The 18,586-nt window shown below is 31.8% G+C and overlaps 3 protein-coding genes and 1 long non-coding RNA gene across 5 annotated transcripts; 2 read left to right on the top strand and 2 right to left on the bottom strand.

Moving 5' to 3' along the window:
• Positions 1 to 8,229: 8,229 nt before the first annotated feature.
• Positions 8,230 to 11,221, bottom strand: LOC111205494. Of its 2 annotated transcripts, none has more exons than XR_007322607.1 (3): positions 10,817 to 11,221; positions 8,759 to 10,633; positions 8,230 to 8,671 (listed from the first exon to the last, which is right to left on the bottom strand). It is a non-coding gene; the product is annotated as an uncharacterized LOC111205494 (long non-coding RNA). The 2 variants fall into 2 exon arrangements; XR_002658121.2 differs by having other exon boundaries at positions 8,230 to 8,667.
• Positions 11,222 to 11,382: 161 nt separating this feature from the next.
• Positions 11,383 to 12,961, top strand: LOC106432800 (60S ribosomal protein L18a-2). Its single transcript, XM_013873648.3, has 4 exons — positions 11,383 to 11,529; positions 11,616 to 11,731; positions 11,825 to 11,888; positions 12,419 to 12,961. Exons 1-4 carry the CDS (start codon positions 11,515 to 11,517, stop codon positions 12,758 to 12,760), a joined length of 537 nt encoding a protein of 178 aa, XP_013729102.1. The 5' UTR covers positions 11,383 to 11,514; the 3' UTR covers positions 12,761 to 12,961.
• A 169-nt stretch (positions 12,962 to 13,130) lies between these two features.
• Positions 13,131 to 14,869, top strand: LOC111205116 (urease accessory protein G-like). Its single transcript, XM_048755004.1, has 7 exons — positions 13,131 to 13,392; positions 13,467 to 13,664; positions 13,799 to 13,859; positions 13,950 to 14,151; positions 14,232 to 14,353; positions 14,436 to 14,540; positions 14,626 to 14,869. The coding sequence occupies exons 1-7, from the start codon at positions 13,340 to 13,342 to the stop codon at positions 14,707 to 14,709; spliced, it is 825 nt and encodes a 274-aa protein (XP_048610961.1). The 5' UTR covers positions 13,131 to 13,339; the 3' UTR covers positions 14,710 to 14,869.
• A 33-nt stretch (positions 14,870 to 14,902) lies between these two features.
• Positions 14,903 to 17,758, bottom strand: LOC106432794 (receptor like protein 24-like). Its single transcript, XM_013873638.3, has one exon. It carries the CDS (start codon positions 17,670 to 17,672, stop codon positions 15,027 to 15,029), a length of 2,646 nt encoding a protein of 881 aa, XP_013729092.2. The 5' UTR covers positions 17,673 to 17,758; the 3' UTR covers positions 14,903 to 15,026.
• Between the last annotated feature and the right edge of the window lie 828 nt (positions 17,759 to 18,586).

Below are 18,586 nucleotides of genomic sequence, written 5' to 3'. Positions count from 1 at the left end.
TCATTTCACTTGTTGTATTCAATCTTATTCATCAATAAAATCTATCTTTGCCTACTGGAATCTGATTACATCGTTGTGTTGTAAAGATATCGTTGCCTACATCATCTTTTCTTCTCCAGATTAAACTCTCGATCACTATTAAATACTTAGTGTGGATTTTAGTATATAGAGTATTTTTTAAATCAAACTAGGTGTTTGCCCGCAATTTTACGGGTAGTTATATTATATATAAAATATATATATTATCTTTACATTGTTATAATGTTTGAATAATAATTAGAAATTTAAAATTTTAATTTTTAATTTCAAATATTTGGATAATAAAAAAATTCAGTATGTATTTTTAGAAGATATGTGAGATTTAATATAGTTCAAAAACATAAACCTTAGTCATTAAAAATCTTTTTCTTATAGAAAAGAATATTATAATTAATTTAGATAATTTTTTGTAGAATTACTTTATATTTTAGTTTAACACATGAAAAACCAAAACTACTCTACCTCTTAAGAAAAAAAAAGTGTGTTGTTTTTTGCGTAACTCCATTATAACCAATACAATGATCGAATGCTTTCATCATGAAAGAACTTTTGTAAACGGTTTTGTGTGGGCTTTAAAAACATAAAAGTTATACTAATTCCTTACCTACAAATATAATTATTTTACATAATAATATATAACCATTAAATTTATTTCTATAAAAAAGCTAAAGTATTTTATTTAATTATATATAACTAATTGATAAAAATAAAGAAATTGATAAAACATATATATTATTTCTCTAATTCTACAATTAGTTACCATAAATCATCATCTGTAATATTATTTGTGTTATTTGGTAATTTGTAATAATTAGTTCTAGAGTTACTTTTTATTTTTAGATCTGATTAAAATCAAATTTTAAAAAACTTAACCTATTAAAGACACATATTCAAAATTCAATTAAGCGGCTTCTCAATTAAAATATAGTAGGATTTATCTATTTAAAAATAAGGATAAATTTGGTTAAGGTAAACATAAAAACATGTATTAGAAAAATAGTAGTTTAAGCAATTTTTCTCATAATTTGTTCCAAATCACACTTTCTCACTCATTTTTTTTAATTTAGTGTTTAACATAAAACTCAAATGGGTTAAGCAAACAAATGTTTCCTTAAATTATCTTTGATCATCACACTATTTTATCAAACACTAACTCATTCAACCAAATGTTTTTAATTAAAATTAATCATGGTTTACATATCTTTTAAAATTTATTTATTTATTTATTTTAAATTAAATTAAAACATACCTATATTAATTAAATCTGATTAGCTAATAAAAATAATATTTCAATTTTTAAATAAACAAATGTCGTTATTTAGACATATATACTTACTATTAATATGAGATCCAATATTATATAAAATAAAATATTTTTATTTGTATGAATTTTGTTAATATTTTATTATCGTACATTTTAAAATTTTATTATAGCGTAAAAATACATCTCATTAATTTTTAAATATTTTTTTATTACTTTTAATTTATATTACATTTTCCATCTTTGACTTTAACAATTGTAAAGACGATCATTTTTATTGAACTTTCTTACTAAATTTGTGTTAACATTTTAATAACACATAAAACTAATTAGTTCACATTTATTGTAACAAAAAAAGTACATGTATCTCGACAAACAAATAAAATCTAAATACATAAGAATATAAAAATACCAAGAACACAACAAACATATTTTATTATTCTTCTTTTATTTTATGTCTCCTTTTTTTCTATTAAAAATAAGCATGCTAATACTCAAGCTATATGAATTATATTAATAGAGTATTAACTCTAGAAAAATCATGTGAAAAATACTTTGATTAATATAATTAAATGACTTACCATATAATAAATTAAATGAATTACCAAATAATATAATTTTAAATGACTTACCATATAATAATGTTAATTCATATGTTTATATTAATAGATGAATTAAATAAAAAATTTATAGATTAAAATACGTTTAAATAAATTAGCATACAATTGTTATGTTTTAAATATAATTTTTTAATCATTTCTAAAAGTGATAACGCATATATGATATCATATTGTCATTGAAAAATGATTGAATTTTTTAGAATTATATATTCGACAGTTTTGCATTCATTTGACACATTTTTATACGATATATATAGTGAATGAGTGAATTTAATTAATATTATTAAGTTTAGATTAATTAGTTTTCTAAAATCTATGATTTATTTTATTCACTTCTAATATAAACATAATAAAAATCGTTTTTATAATTGTTTCTATAGTATCATATGTATTTATATGTATCTTATCAATTTATATAATGTAATACTAGATCTCGATCCGCGCAACCGCGCGGGTTTTTGTTTTTATTTATATTTATATAAACATTTTGTTTTCAATTCTAAATTGGTATATATTGTAATATATATGTGTCTATCAATTTTTTTAAAAAAATAAATTTTTGGTATATTTTTTTATTGAATATATTGTTTCAAATTTTCACATGTAATTGTATATTCTTCTATATATATATTTTCGGATTATTATTTCATTATTAAAATCGTAACTATATATATATATATAAAGATTAGTAAAATATTATTTTATTGTCATATTCAAAGATATTGTAACATTTCACAAATTTAGAAATTTTTTAAGAAATTAAACTTTTCCCTTCATTGATTTATATTATCGAGTAAATAATTAAACATTTAGTTTTTGTTTAATGTTTAAAATAAACTATATAGTTTAAAATTTGTTTTCATTGGTTTAAGGTAGTAAAGACTAATCATTTTTAGATAATATGATTTTTGTTATTAAAATTTTTTTTTTATAATTTTAAAAGTTAACTTCGACAAATATTTAAATAATTAACATATGGAGGTATAGTATTACAACATTAAATTATATATATTTAATTTATACTATCTATACATCCAATGGATCATTTATTGTTTAAATTCAATTATTGATAGCCCAATAAAAATTTCTGGTATGCCCAAAATTTAAATGATAAGATTAGAGATTAAATGTAACATGACTTTCTAGAAATAGATCAATTAGGTCCATTTTTAAAAAAAATCACACATGAATCAAGGTTGTGACTTCTGTTTTAATATATAAGACTAGATCTCGATCCGCGCAACCGCGCAGGTTTTTGTTTTCATTTTTTTTTATATAGATATTTTTTTTTCAATTCTAAATTGGTATATATTACAATATATATGTGTCTATCAATTTTTAAAATATAATAAGTTTAAGGTATATTTTTTTCATTGAATAGATTGTTTTAAACTTTCACATGTATTTGTATCTTCTTCTATATATATTTTCGAATTATTATTTCCTTATTAAAATGGTAACTATATATATAAATATTAGTAAAATATTGTTTTATTGTCATATTCAAAGATATTGTAACATTTTACAAATTTAGAAAGTTTTTAAAAAATTAAAATTTCCTCTTCATAGATTTATATTATCGAGTAAATAATTAAACATTTAGTCTTTGTTTAATGTTTAAAATAAACTATATAGTTTAAAATTTGTTTTCATTGGTTTAAGATAGTAAAGACTAATCATTGTTAGATAATATGATTTTTGTTATTTAAAAAAAATCTTTATAATTTTAAAAGTTAAGATCGACAAATATTTAAATAATTAACATATGGAGGTATAGTATTACAACATTAAATTATATATATTTAATTTATACTTTCTTTAAATCATATGGATCATCTATTGTTTAAATCCAATTATTGATAGGCCAATAAAATTTTGGTAGGCCCAAAATTTAAATGATAAGATTAGATATTAAATGTAACATAACTTTATAGGAATATATCCATTAGGTCCATTTTTTAAAAAAATCACACATGAATCAAGGTTGTGACTTCTGTTTTAATATATAAGATATGATATCACATTGTCATTAAAAAATGATTGAAATTTTTTAGAATTATATATTTGGCTGTTTTGCATTCATTTGACACATTTTTATAAGATATATATAGTGAATGAGTGAATTTAATTAATATTATTAAGTTTAGATTAATTAGTTTTCTAAAATCTATGATTTATTTTATTCACTGCTAATATAAACATAATAAAAATCGATTTTACAATTGTTTCTATAGTATCATATGTATTTATATCTATCTTATCAATTTATATAATGTAATCTAGATATTTAATTATTTCTATTAACAAATTATGTTAATTCATCTATATTTAAGATGTTTAATTGTATGTTTGGAAACATAGATTAGATTAGGTAATTCCAGTGTTCTAAAACGCGACCGCCGCGGAGCGACTTTCCGGCGATTAAACGGTCGGCGGTCTCCGAACGTGGCGATTTGGTTGTATGCGGAGGATTAGGCGGTGTGGTACAGAAAGTTTAGTTTTTTTGTTAATCTGAAGTCGAAAATCGGTTTATATGTGGTAGATCTACAAGCTTATAATGCAAACTACAGTTAAAACCCAAAGGATTTAAAGATTAATCAAAAAAATCTATGGCGGCCGCAAAAAGTTGTTTCAGAAATCATGAAGCCCTAAAAGAATTCTGAGAAAGGCGATGAGTTATTTACATAAATGCCACTCATTTAAAAAAAATCGAAAAAAATCAACATTGAGTCAAATGGGACTTGAACCCGGAGTTGGATAGGAGGCAAACACTCCTATAACCACCAGACCATGAGAAGTTTTTGTGTTTTAGATACATAGTATTATAATAACTTAAAAACAGGTCGGCGATTAATCCCCGTATACTCCCCGGGTTTTTCATTAGGCGCTAGGCCCAGTCCGAACACCCGACTAACGCCTAGCGTAGTTCCGAACAAGGGGGTAATTCTATGAATTGTTTTCTTTTAAAAATTTTAATTAAGTAAATGAATAATGAAAAGCATCAACCAATCAAATTATAACAATTAATTGGAGAACTCTTCTATGAGCGACACATCAGCATAAATCAATAAAGTGACTTCTCAATTAATATATAAGATAATATATCCAAATCCATTAAAATAGACAAATAATAATATTTTAATATAACGTAAATAAAATGAGTACAGTGTCCGATAAGTTACATCTAGTCTTTTCTTGAACAACAAGTTACATACACGGATAATACGTATCTTTTTTTATTGTAACACCCGTATCCTTTACTATTTAATTTACCTTTTTGTCGACGGAGAGTGTGGTTTTATTAATGTTCGAGTTATGTGTCTGTGGAAGCAAGTGGCCCTAGAATGTTATACAATTTGTAACTTGTAAGATGTCATTTTTCTTCATGTATTTTTTTTGTGCATCAGTGTAGTTGACTAGTTATAACGAGTTTCATGTGGGTAATCAATTTTCAAAATTTAAATCTATTTTATATTATTCTCTCTTTTGGAAAGACCATAAATCCCGGTTGTACAAATACATACAATCTGATAGAAAGCCAAAACCATATCCATACTAGAAGTAAAACAAATTCGCAAAATTCAATAATATTTTGCACATCTAGATCGTTGGAATATATACAAGAGGCCTTGTCTACAATTACAACCGGATTGGATATATAAACATGTGACATGCTATTATTAACTACATATTTGTAAATTAATTATGATCATTTGTATATAAAAAAAGTAATATCAATCATATATCCTCTTTTTCCTCTTCTACTGATTTCACTTCTATTTCGGAAAACTTGAACTCGACATCATATATACACTTTTGGCAAAGACTGCTTTGCAGAACTCTTTATCGTCTGTCAGCTAGCTTTGAACCAGCAAGAAGATCTCTTAGTGAGTTTAATGAGTTTGGTGAAATAGGATAAATAACAGTGGCAAACGATATCGATTAAACACTTAATGGCAGCATTTACGTATAAGCTGACAAGATTGCAAAAAGAAGAAAATAATTTTTCAGACAAAGAAAAGTTTCATTGTTGCTATGATAGAAAATCTTCCAGATTGAGAGTTATTCCAGTTCTACCCTGACCACGACCACAATCTTTTCACCATGTCCGTAATAATTAAAGCGGAGATGAATTTTGAACTCGCATTTCATACAATGAGTTAAGTGGAACATATAAGTAAACATCTTAAGAATATTTTTTATACTCGAGCCGAACCTATAGAAATGTTCAGACTAATCCGCAATGAAAAATGTAGTATATGTATATAACTTCTCTATGGATATTAAAATGAACAGTAAGTAATAATTTCGTAGATAGTATCTACGTAATCATACAATATAATGCAGTGAGATATTTTTTAATGCAAATTGCTTAGCAACCCAAACCTACTCGTATCCAACCACTTTTACACTGTTTAAGATACTCTTTTTGTTTTATAATAAGTGTCAAACTAATTTTTTTTTGTTACACAAAAATATGTCATTTTACAATTTCAATGCAAATTATATTTACTTTCAGCTGAAATTTAATTGTAAACTGCATTGATTTTATAAATAATTTTATTTATCTCAAATACGATTGGTCAAAAATATATAATTAATAACAACTTACATATATTTTAGTAACAAATTAAGACTTTTTTAATTTGTGTGAAAAATGTTATAGTGACACTTATTCATAAACAGAACGAACGAGAATTAAACTCTGAATGTTTTTTTCTCGATCGGCACAATTAGTAAGAGAGTCATTCACCATTGTCAAACAAACATTTACTTCTACGTTGACAGATTTTGCTTTCAACCAGATCCTTAAAATATCATCTAGTCAAATTAAATAAATTAGTATGTTTTAATTTTGTACAAATTACAAAGCAACTGGAAAAAATTCTAGTTTAATAATAATGTGATTGGCCTAGTGGGGTAGGTATTACACAGGATTATTTTTGTTTGTATTCCAGAGTCAAAATATTTTATACATTTAACAAGTTAAAGCTGATTTTGAATAAAAGAAATTGTGGACCAAAGTTCGAACAGATTAAAAAATGGGTCAATTAGCTTAATATACATATTTTGTATGGAAATTGGGAAACCGTGCATTTTATTTAAAAATTTGAGAACCAGGAGATGGTGGAGAATTAAATGACTCCACTAACCTTCCATGGCGCTTTGAATCAAATCACAATTCTAGTTGCCGGTCATTTTGTCTTCATCTCACAACAACGATGACAGTTTTTTTTTAAAGGTGCAAATACAAAATATCTTTATATATTGTTTCTAATGTTTATATATATATATATATATATATATCAGATCAATTCCAAACAATTTTTCTTAATGCGTTCACAACCATTTGTTGATACATAGATACATAATGAAGAACTAGACGATGCAAATACGGTGTTCTTCACAAGCTAGACAAACCTAAGTCGTTATTCTTGAGGGAATAAATTATTAACTGAAACTATAAAGGATTGAGTGAACCCTAAATTTAAACTCCTAAAACTTGAATCTATACCCTAAACCCAAAACCCAATTCCTAAACCCTAAATCCAAACTTTAGACCCTAAATCTAAACCCAAAATCCAAATCCTAAACCCAAATCCTAAACCCAAATCCTAGACCCTAAATTTAAACTCTAAACTCAAACCCTAGAACCTAAGTATTGTTCTTTATTTTTTGAAGCTAAAAGATAGAGTTTTTTTTTTCATCTCTTGGGTTCAATCGAAATAGTTGAATTTCGAATATGGTGCATTTACCGTTAAAATGCTATCCAATAAAAATTTACCACATCATATTATGTTTAATTATGAAAAAAACTCTGTAATGTTAACACACAATGTTAAAACTCATGTGTCACAATATGCTATCTCATAAGATAAATCAACTTAAAAACATAATTTTTAATCCTGCTATAATTAACATTCATATTACAGATACAAAAATCATTTTCCGGTTATTACCGTCTTAATCTTAAGTATCTATTTATTTTCCGGTTATAATATGCATTATCAAATAATAGTGTAGTTATTGTCAAACAAGACTGATCCAAAATATATATGCGGCATTTAAATTACAAAACCAACTAATTGTCGTTTAGCATCCAAAATAAAGGGTTTATAGACAATTTTTGTTTCACTACAAGAAATATGCACATTCTTAGCACACGATAAACGCTATTGTAGAACTTTCATAGCGAAACTTGAAATGCTATGTCATCGGCAGCCATCATAGGTATCCCATCTACGATAACATTTATTTAAATGCTATGAAATGTACATGTACGATAGCAATATTTCAATGATGTTATTAACTTAAATATAACACTATTTTTTTGTTACAAATTGATTACGATTTATATATTCGTGCTATGATAGATCTTACTGCAATTAACAAAAATTAATTATAATTCGAAATAAAATAATTTAATATTAAATTGAAAATTGTTTTATATTGAAATTAAAATAAATTTTATTTATATATTAAAATTGGTTTACAAATTAATCCTGGTTTACAAAACTAACCAGAAATTATAACATAAACTCAGACCACTACAATTTCTCTAACCAGAGTTACACTAAACCAAATCTAAACCTAAAAAAAAAAAAAAAGGCTGCAGCCGCCTCCTCCATAGGCTTGCCCCTCTTCCAACAGCCATGAGCCTTGCCTCCTCCAGCCGCCACGAGACTTCCGTCCTCAAGCCGCCATGGACCATGCCTCCTCCAGCCACCATGAACCTTGCCTCCCCAACTATCTTTACCAAAACAAAACAACATCAGATTCATACTACAGAAACAGAGAGAAGATACAAAGAGATAGAGAGAGAGAGAGAGAGATCAACCGTGGTGGTGGTGGGAGGGCGACCGTGGTGGTGGTGAGCGGGCGAACCTGGTGGTGGAGAGAGGGCGACCCTGGTGGTGGTGGTGAGACGAGGAGGAGACGCGGTGGGAGAGAGATGGGAGAGATGAGAGAGATGAGAGAGGCGTGGAGAGAGATAGGAGAGATGAGAGAAACAGTAAGCTTGGAGAGTGATGGGAGAGATGAGAATGAAGGAGAAGAACATGCGCCCAGATCTCTGTAGCGGAGTTGAGAGTGAGAGAGAGAGGGAGAAGAGAAAATAAAAATTAAAAGGAAGAAATCTTAACCTTTAGATCTAAGTTAATCTAACGGTTCAAAAGTGTGATCCATGTATTTTAATCTGATTGGCCAGACAATTTTGTTTCTGTTTTTCTACTTTTATTTTTTGTTTTGTCTTTCCATATTTGATAATTTGTTTTGTAAGTGATTTTTATTAGTTATATCTTATTTCAAAATTAATATTTTGTAGTTTATAATTTAAGTCTAAATTTTTATTTTTTTAACCTAATAAACTGATATTTATTTTATGAATTGATGTTTAAGTTTGAAAATATTAGATTAATATTAACATTATGATTTTGGTCATCATTTTTAAATTTGCATGTTTATAAAAAATCTGATTTATAATTCGTTTATAAATTTGTATGTTTGATTCAAAATTTGAAAAGTTTCAAATTTATATTTTATGATTTACAAAAAAAAATATGATTAAGAGTAAAATTTAGTTTTATGATTTAAGGTGTTGATGTTGTAATATGAGGTTTAGGGTTAAAATTTAGTGTTTTGGATTAAGATTGGAAAATAATAGATTTGAATACTAGAAGATTTGTAGTTAAATATTTAATAATTTAGATTTGAAGTTTATATTTAGAATATTGAATGTTTAGTTTACGTTTGAAGTTAAGATTTAAGATATAGAGTTTGATTAAAGATTAAAGATATGTGTTTAGGAAATTATAGATTAAGATTAAAAAGATTAAATTTTGATTTTAATTTTAAGATTTGAAGTTATAGCATGAAAAGATTAGAGGTTTAAAGGTTGTCTTTAAAGTTTAGGGTTTAAAACAATGTTTAGAGTTTAAAATCATATTTAGAGTTTAGGGGTTCAAAGAGCTTTTCTTATCATTATAAAAATGATATTATATGTCTTTGATAGCATTGTTGAAACCAGTTAAAAAATATCTTTGGCGCTTAAATCTAATTTTTCGCTAAGTGTTGGCGGTATCTGTGACTTTATATTTCCGCTCGCTTAATTTTTAAAATAATATTAATTAAGTGCTATTTTAGGTTTCACTCTACCATAGAGTTTATCTAATGCTATAATATAATACAGAAATATTTAAATCATCTACGACCAGTATAACGTGCTATAACAATTTGCTATCAATGTAGACTTTTTTTTTGTAGTGTTTATGAATTACTAAACATTAACATGCTCAACAAATTTGCAGTTAGCAAAAATATTCGACTTAGATCAAAGCTAGCTTCGGTAGATCAAAGTTAGCAAATTTACGGTTAACAAAAAGATTATCCGGTCATTAATCTTTGCCGTCATCATTTCTCTTTGGATTAAAGAGGAACCCCTAACAATGCCGCCTTCAACCACTACAGCCATCGAGCCTCTTCAGCTTCCTCCACCGCACTCAAGCTCCCTTGCATCACCGAAAGGGAGAGCTGAAGTCGATACTCGAGATAAGTAACGACAACGGCGAGCTTGGAACCATACTTCTCCGCCTCATCTTCTTCTTCTCCGACATATCTTCTTCTCTAACTTCTTAACTTCAGATTCTCATCACCGCACCACGCTTGACGTCACACCACCATTTCTCCTTCCCGTTTTATCATTATTTTCTCAGATCTATAAATAAAACAAAAAATCAATTACAAAGAGAGGAAGGGAGACAAGATATTAACCATAAGCAAACAAAGGTTTGAGCATTGAAACTGATGTTGAACCAAATCAGATATTAACCATAAAAAAAGATTCAAAACAGAGGGGGGGGGGGGGGAGGAGGAGAGGGAGAGAGAGAGAGAGAAAAACCAGATTTGCTTAGCTCTGAGACTTCTGTCGCCTCTAGTTAGCCATGAAATCCAAATTTGCTTAGCTCTGATACCATCACCGCCTCAGAGACATGTCGCCTCTTCCTCTGCCATCTCCAACTCTGGTTAGCCATGGAATTCAAATTTGTTTAGATCTGAGTTTTTTCTTAAATAAACAGAGAACAAGAAGAGAGGAAAACAAAAAGAATTCGAAAAACAAGAAGAAGAGATCATGTAAAATCTGAGATTGAAAACCAATTAAAGAGAGAATGTTAGGAAGATGAAAGAACGAGTGAGAGAAATATAAACATTAAACAGATGGAAACTCTGGTTTGTTGCAAAACATTGAAGGTTTTCAAAAAAAATCTTTGTCTTTTCAGAATTAATGCACAAGTGTGTTTTGTGTCAGATTCTTCTATTCCTTTATGTGACCGGCTACATAGGGACAACGTTGTCATTATGAAAAATTAAACAGTATGTTGTCTATTTGTCTAATTAAATATAAGTTTCATAGTTATCTACTGCAATTTCCCTTAAAAAAAACATATTAAATTTGGATGGGTTTAAGAAATGATCTATAATTATCAGCCCATTGGGCTTTGAGATTTCGGTTTTGCTAATAGGGTTTTCGCGTACGCTGATTTATAAACGGCACTAACCCTAAGCCGTCTCCATTTGTTTAGCTTTCAACCGACGAAAATGGGCGCTTTCAGGGTAAAGCACTTTGATCCTTTCTCTCTATCTCAGTGTCTCCATTGTTTGAATCTAATCTGGGGGGGGTTTTCTTCTTTCTTTCGCAGTTTCACCAGTACCAGGTTGTCGGAAGAGCTCTCCCGACAGAGAAAGATGTGCAGCCTAAGATCTACAGGATGAAGCTCTGGGCCACGAACGAGGTTCGTGCCAAGTCCAAGTTCTGGTTAGTCATTTATTTATATCGCCTCTCTTATTGATTTATTCTCTTTTATTGGTTTAATTGATCTCTTAACAATGAGTTTGTAATCTGGATTAGGTACTTCTTGAGGAAGCTGAAGAAGGTTAAGAAGAGTAACGGTCAGATGCTCGCCATCAACGAGGTACGTACTTTCTCCTTTCTCATCTAATGGAATGACTAATCTCGCTAGACGATATGAAGTTGTGGTAGATTCATTATTGTGTTAGGAAATGTAGTAAATGACCTAACTTGGGTGGAAAGTAATTGTATTTGTGTGCTTTTAGTATACTCGTTTCATTTGCTAAAGTTCTTAGCTTTTGACACTCAAATCTACTATAACAATTAGAGTTTACATGGACTTTCACATAGCTTATTCAAAGCTCATATAATCTCGCGAAGTTTTGATGAGTACATTGTTTGTAAATGACCTAACTTATCCTGAAAGCAATTGTATTTGTGTGCTTAGTTTAATATTTGCGTTTGGTATAGTTCATAGCACTTTCACATTGTTTTACTATGTGAAGCTCAAAGTTCATAGATTTAATGTGTTATCTTTGTTCAATATGATTTAGTAATAATATTAAACAAACGTCATGTTTTCTTATCTGTTTTTATATAAGCTTTATTGTTCATTTACTGATGTAATAATCCGTGATTGAATTGTGTTTGCAGATCTTTGAGAAGAACCCAACAACCATCAAGAACTTTGGAATCTGGTTGAGGTACCAGAGCAGGACTGGATACCACAACATGTACAAGGAGTACCGCGACACCACCTTGAACGGAGCCGTGGAGCAGATGTACACCGAGATGGCGTCGCGACACCGCGTCAGGTTCCCTTGCATCCAGATCATCAAGACCGCCACTGTCCCTGCCAAGCTTTGCAAGAGGGAGAGCACCAAGCAGTTCCACAACAGCAAAATCAAGTTCCCATTGGTGTTCCGCAAGGTCAGACCACCAACCAGGAAGCTCAAGACCACCTACAAGGCCTCCAAACCCAACTTGTTCATGTGATAAGAGTCTCTGATTGAAGGCTTCACATACCTTTTTGTTTGGGGATTGGGAATCTTGATGGAAGTTATCTGCCGTTTTGTTTTTCTTTTCAAGGATATTTTTGTTTATCAACGTTTTAGCCTTATTCATGGAACTAAACTCGACTTTGTCTGGATTGTGTTGTTCTTGATTTTGAAAAAAAAAAAACCTTTTTTCTCGTTTCTTGACTCCTAAGTTCTCTTTATTGGAAACAAACTCACTTTAAGAACACGTATATATCAGTAAAGCACTTTAAAACAAACAATATTTTCATTAATTAACCAAGGCTTAAGTTGTATATTTGGAAAGAGGATGTATTGGTAAAGTACTAACAATGGAATCTATTTCTCACAGATGACAAATGAGTATTATTGACACCGGCAGGGCCATTTAAGTCATTCTAAGCACCGAGGGAACATAGAGAATCTCCTACCACTTTGGGAGATAAGGTTTCTTCTTTACTTCTTGAATCTGCTTTCGTGCGTTCAAGATTCACTCTCGCGGAGTAGCTCAAGTGAAAGTCAACGCGGCAACCAAGCAGAGCCTCAAGTCTCTTGAAAAATGGCTTCACATGACCATGATCATCACCATCACGACCACGAGCAAGGCCACAAGTTCGTGTTTCCTTGATTCTTTCTGCGATTTATTCTCTTATCATTCACTAATCTTATCTAACTCTGTCAAGTAGGAAACAGGCCGGTGGAGGTGCGGAGTCTTGGGTAGGACCGGACGGGAGGGTGTACCATAGCCACGATGGACTCGCACCGCACTCACACGAACCCATCTACTCTCCTGGATACTTCAGCCGCCGAGCTCCTCCTCTTAACGACCGTAACTTCTCCGAGAGAGCTTTCACCGTCGGTATTGGCGGTCCTGTTGGCACAGGGTAACTGTCTTTTCTCTACTTCAAACAAATCATATTGACTGTTTGGTTTATTTAGATTTGGGAACAGAACAAAGAACAATCTCTAGATAACGTTTTTTCAGACAAGAAGTGTTAACCTTTCTGTTTTTACTCAGGAAAACAGCATTGATGCTTGCTCTTTGTAGAGTCTTGAGGGACAAGTACAGTCTTGCTGCTGTGAGTATTATTTTTATTACCAGACATAAGATTGTTTCCTTTGGTCTCAGTACAGTAGACATGTGACTTTGGTCTTGTAAAACAATGTAGGTGACCAATGATATATTCACCAAAGAGGACGGTGAGTTTCTGGTGAAGCATGGAGCTCTTCCTGAGGAAAGGATCAGAGCCGTTGAAACCGGTGGATGTCCACACGCTGCCATCCGTGAAGACATCAGTATCAACCTAGGTCCTCTTGAGGAGTTATCAAACTTGTTCAAAACTGATTTGCTTCTTTGCGAATCTGGTGGAGGTACGCGGTTCGAGTTATGGCTTCTGTTTTCTCAAGGAATCAAATGAGAATGAACTGATTCAGTGTTGTGTGTTTTGCAGATAACTTAGCTGCTAACTTCAGCAGAGAGCTAGCTGACTATATCATCTATATCATCGATGTGTCTGCTGGTGATAAAATACCACGTAAAGGCGGTCCTGGCATCACTCAAGCTGATCTTCTGGTATACTTATCATTACTTCCAATGATCAAGTTTATGGTAAGGTGATTAAACTCTCTTGTGTGTTTTTTTTTCAAACTGCAAGGTGATAAACAAGACAGATCTCGCAGCAGCTGTTGGAGCTGACTTGTCTGTCATGGAAAGGGATGCACTACGCATGCGTGATGGAGGTCCATTCGTCTTTGCTCAGGTAACATGTTTCATCAACCAATGAATGAGCTTAGTGTTTAGTTGTTTACAAAAGGAGTTTCCTCTGACTGCTAAACTATATTCAGGTGAAGCATGGGCTTGGGGTTATAGAAATAGTCAACCACGTCATGAACTCATGGGAGCAAGCAACCGGGAACAAGCGCCATTAACCGGTTCTTAGGAACTGAATAAAACTCGGTTTATGCATTGAAGCTTATGTATCTGTTTGTTGTTGTTGTACTGAAGACATAAGAGAAATAAGGGTTTTGTAATAGAGCATGAGACTCTCATTACATTGTGATTCTAGTTAATTAATGTCCTTTAACAGAAGCAACAAATAGAAACCATAACACACGAGCAATATAGAAGAGACTTCACACGATTTATTAAAAAAAGCGAAATAAAACAAAGCAACAGATAATGATATAACAATAAGGAAATGCTTACATACACGACACGAGTACTCAACCACTAGACATACATAATCCTAATGGTTTCTGCGCTTATTCGGGCCAATTATCTTGAACAGCCACTCAGGTTTGTATGAAGCGATGACATGTGCTATTACCAATCCAAGTAACAGTCCAGGTCCATAGGCAATAACTACAGCTTTCCAGTTCAACACTTGTACTTGGTCTTGGTCTTCTTGCTTAGGTGGTTGTGTGGGTGGAGCATTAGTCACAAAGCAAGTTTCCTGGAGAGGAAGACCACAAAGGCCTGCATTCCCTTCAAATGAAGATTTATGTTGTCCAATAATCTGTGTTCCTTGTGGTATTTCACCCTTGAGTTGGTTGTGAGACACATTTATGTACGATAAAAACGAGAGGCTTCCAAGTCCATTAGGAATAGTACCTGAGAGGTGGTTGCTTGATAGGTCTAGCGATTCGAGATTGCTCAGATTGGCCAACGACAAAGGAATATGGCCTGTGAAGGCGTTGTTGGAAAAGTTGAGTGCAATCAGCGCTTTCAAGAGACCAATGGATTCAGGAATCTGTCCTTCAATTCCATTCCCAGAAAAATCGATGGTGGCGTAGGAATTAAGGACCTTCCCTTGCTCCATTGATAGACCTTTGTATTGCAAATCTATAGCTTCTGTATAGGTATAGTACAGTCTCCCGGAAGTATCTTTTATGTGTACCATATATAGACTACCATCTTCATAGGTTGCTTTCCAATTGACAAAGTATGTTGGTGGCAAGCTTCCAGTAAACTTATTATCAGATATCTCAAATATGTGCAGCTCTGGAAACCCGAGAAGACCTTGACCAGGAGGAGGAGATATAGAGCCATAGAATCTGTTTGAACTGAGGACAAGGACTTTCAAATTTGGTAAAGACTTGAGCCAGAAAGGAAACTTGTCTTTGATTCGGTTGTGGTCAACAACTAGAAAATCTAGAGATGAGCAATTCTGAAGAGATCTTGGAAGTTTCCCGGTTAATCGATTGTATCCAACATCGAGTGATCGTAGAGAAGAACTCTTATAAAAGGCGTCAGGAATACTTCCTTCCAAGTTGTTCTTCCGTAGATTCACAAACGTCAAGTTACTCAAGCATTGAGGGATTGGACCCGTGAGTTTGTTGTAAGGTATCCTCAAAAGCATCAGAGACCTATAATTGCAAACTGAAAGAGGTATGCTCCCTGTGAATCTATTGTCCAACGCAGAGAAGTCGGTTATATAGAGTGGTAGGAGAGGAATTGCTCCTTCAAAATAGTTCTGCTCCATAAATAAAGTCTTCACCGATGAATTTACCAAAACATCCACTGGACCTTCGAAACCATTAAACGAATTATTTGAAAGAAACACTATGTTTAGACGAGGAAGCTTCCATAACCACTCAGGGACTTTCCCTTTGATCATATTTCCTGAAATGTCTATATTCTCCAACTTCTCAAGGTTCTTTAAGATGTTTGGGAACTCTTTGATGCCGCAACCTCGTAACAACAAAATCTCCAAGTCTATTGGGATGTCTGACTTTGAACCTAAACTGGCTGGAGATATACTATTACCGGAAAGATCAAGGTGCAGCAAAGATTTTAGTGAGGAGAAGAGTCTGAAGTCAACTGGATAGCTTGTGTTAAGGAAAGATAGGTCTAAATGTGTGAGGTTGATGAGTTTTGAGATAGGCTCTATGATTTTTCCTTCAAAATGGTTATTCCCAAGGTACAAGTACTCGAGCCTAGATGGGGTAGAGGAGTTAGGAAACTCAATAGATCCGGTGAGATCATTTACTCTCAGATCGAGATGTGATAAGAAAGGCATAGTGGTGAGAGAAGAAGGAATGGTTCCAGAGAAGTGGTTACCAACAAGATTTAGAACAACAAGCATGGTAAGATTTTGTACCAGTGGGAAACTACCAGTGAGCTGGTTGTTTTGAAGGTATAATTCGGTTAACGAGGTTAGGTTACTAATTGTGGGAGGAACTTTCCCGAAAAAGTCATTGGTCGAAAGATCCAAGAATTCTAGTCTGTTGAGATTTCCAAATTCAGAAGGGAGTGATGAGCTGAAGTTGTTGGAACCTAGATCAAGGTAACTGAGGTGGTGCAACTCAAACAGGCTACTACTGTTGGGATTCAGAGTTCCGGAGAAATGATTATTAAGAAGGCTTAAAACCGAGAGCTTTGTTAGATTCCGTATGAGTGGGAAACTACCGGTGAGCTCATTTTGGGAAAGTTCTAAATATGAAAGAAGGCTTAGGTTATTAAATGAGGAAGGAACTTGGCCGACGAAGCCGTTATAGCAAAGATTTAAAATCTCTAACCTGTTGAGATTGCCAAATTCAAATGGAAGGGTAGATGAGGTGAAGTTGTTTCCACTTAGAAAAAGGTAACGAAGATGATGTAACCTGAATAGGCTACTGTTGGGCTTTAGAGTTCCACTGAGACAGTCGCTGAGTCGTAGCTTTGTGACTGCACCGGTCGAGTTATCGCACCAGACTCCGTTAAAGGGATCACTGAGGTTGCAGTGGCTGCTATCAAACTCGTTCATGAACTCAGTGAGAGCTTGAGTCTGATGGGGACCACAAGCAACATAACTACTAGAATCGACTTTGAAAGTGAAGAAGCTCGTTGAATGGGAGACACAACAGAGCAAGATTAGCGAGAGAAAATGCAAACGCACGCAGGATTCAGACATGGATGGTCTTTATGAAAACTTTTGAAGAAGAATTGTTGGTGTAAGAAAAGTGAGAGGAAAGGTTGGTGGTATAAATAAAGATACGTCCCACACAACTTGACATAATGTCGCACCATCTATCTTATCTATATCTTATTCAATTAGAATCATCACAACTTCTTCTAGGTGGATTTTTACGATGGACCGCATCTATCTTAATTAAATGCCTTGTATATTAGCCGTAACATGTGCAACTCATCTATAATAAAGTGAACCTCATATTTTAATTAAATACCTCATCTCTTATTTCTTAGCTGTAACATGTGCGACCTCATATATATTATTAAACGTACCATAACTTAACTTATCCTAATTTCTATGTTAATAAGTTGGATTTTGAATATAAACTCAGAAAAAATTTCACGGTTAATTCACGTCTAGGCAAGAATTGTTATAACAGTTACTATTTGTTTGAACAGATGCCATAATAATATTTTGTTCACGATTAGAACCATGGTTAGTAATCTCGGTTCATCTCGGTAATCACCATGGTTAGTAATTTTTTTTTATTTCAAACTGATCAAACACAATGTTTCGCTTTGGAAGTTCATATAATTATGTTAATAATTGATATCAATATCTATATTTCCCGGTAATTAAAATAACAGAAACCGAAATTTTATAACAATTAAATCTTTAGTAATCTCGGTTCATCTCGGTAATCACCATGGTTAGTAATTTTTTTTATTTCAAACTGATCAAACACAATATTTCGCTTTGGAAGTTCATATAATTATGTTATTAATTGATATCAATATCTATATTTCGGTAATTAAAATAACAGGAACCGAAATTTTATAACAATTAAAATCATTTCTCAAAAACCCCTTCTCCAAGGCGTATCAATCATGCCTAATATCTCGGTCACCATATTG

Source organism: Brassica napus, chromosome C4, assembly GCF_020379485.1.
Source record: "Brassica napus cultivar Da-Ae chromosome C4, Da-Ae, whole genome shotgun sequence".
Taxonomy (NCBI): domain Eukaryota; kingdom Viridiplantae; phylum Streptophyta; class Magnoliopsida; order Brassicales; family Brassicaceae; genus Brassica; species Brassica napus.
The sequence above is the reverse complement of the archived record's forward strand: the minus strand, read 5'-3'. Positions and strand labels throughout refer to the sequence as shown.

What these genes read in the sequence shown, in the direction of transcription:
- LOC106432800 (XM_013873648.3), top strand. An exon ending in CGTGCCAAGTCCAAGTTCTG is followed by an intron (nt 11,732 to 11,824) that starts GTTAGTCATTTA and finishes AATCTGGATTAG; the next exon opens with GTACTTCTTGAGGAAGCTGA. An exon ending in AGATGCTCGCCATCAACGAG is followed by an intron (nt 11,889 to 12,418) that starts GTACGTACTTTC and finishes TTGTGTTTGCAG; the next exon opens with ATCTTTGAGAAGAACCCAAC.
- LOC111205116 (XM_048755004.1), top strand. Translation starts at nt 13,340, where the DNA reads ATGGCTTCACATGACCATGATCATCACCATCACGACCACGAGCAAGGC. An exon ending in GACCACGAGCAAGGCCACAA is followed by an intron (nt 13,393 to 13,466) that starts GTTCGTGTTTCC and finishes TCTGTCAAGTAG; the next exon opens with GAAACAGGCCGGTGGAGGTG. An exon ending in TCTTTGCGAATCTGGTGGAG is followed by an intron (nt 14,152 to 14,231) that starts GTACGCGGTTCG and finishes TGTGTTTTGCAG; the next exon opens with ATAACTTAGCTGCTAACTTC.
- LOC106432794 (XM_013873638.3), bottom strand. Translation starts at nt 17,672, where the DNA reads ATGTCTGAATCCTGCGTGCGTTTGCATTTTCTCTCGCTAATCTTGCTC.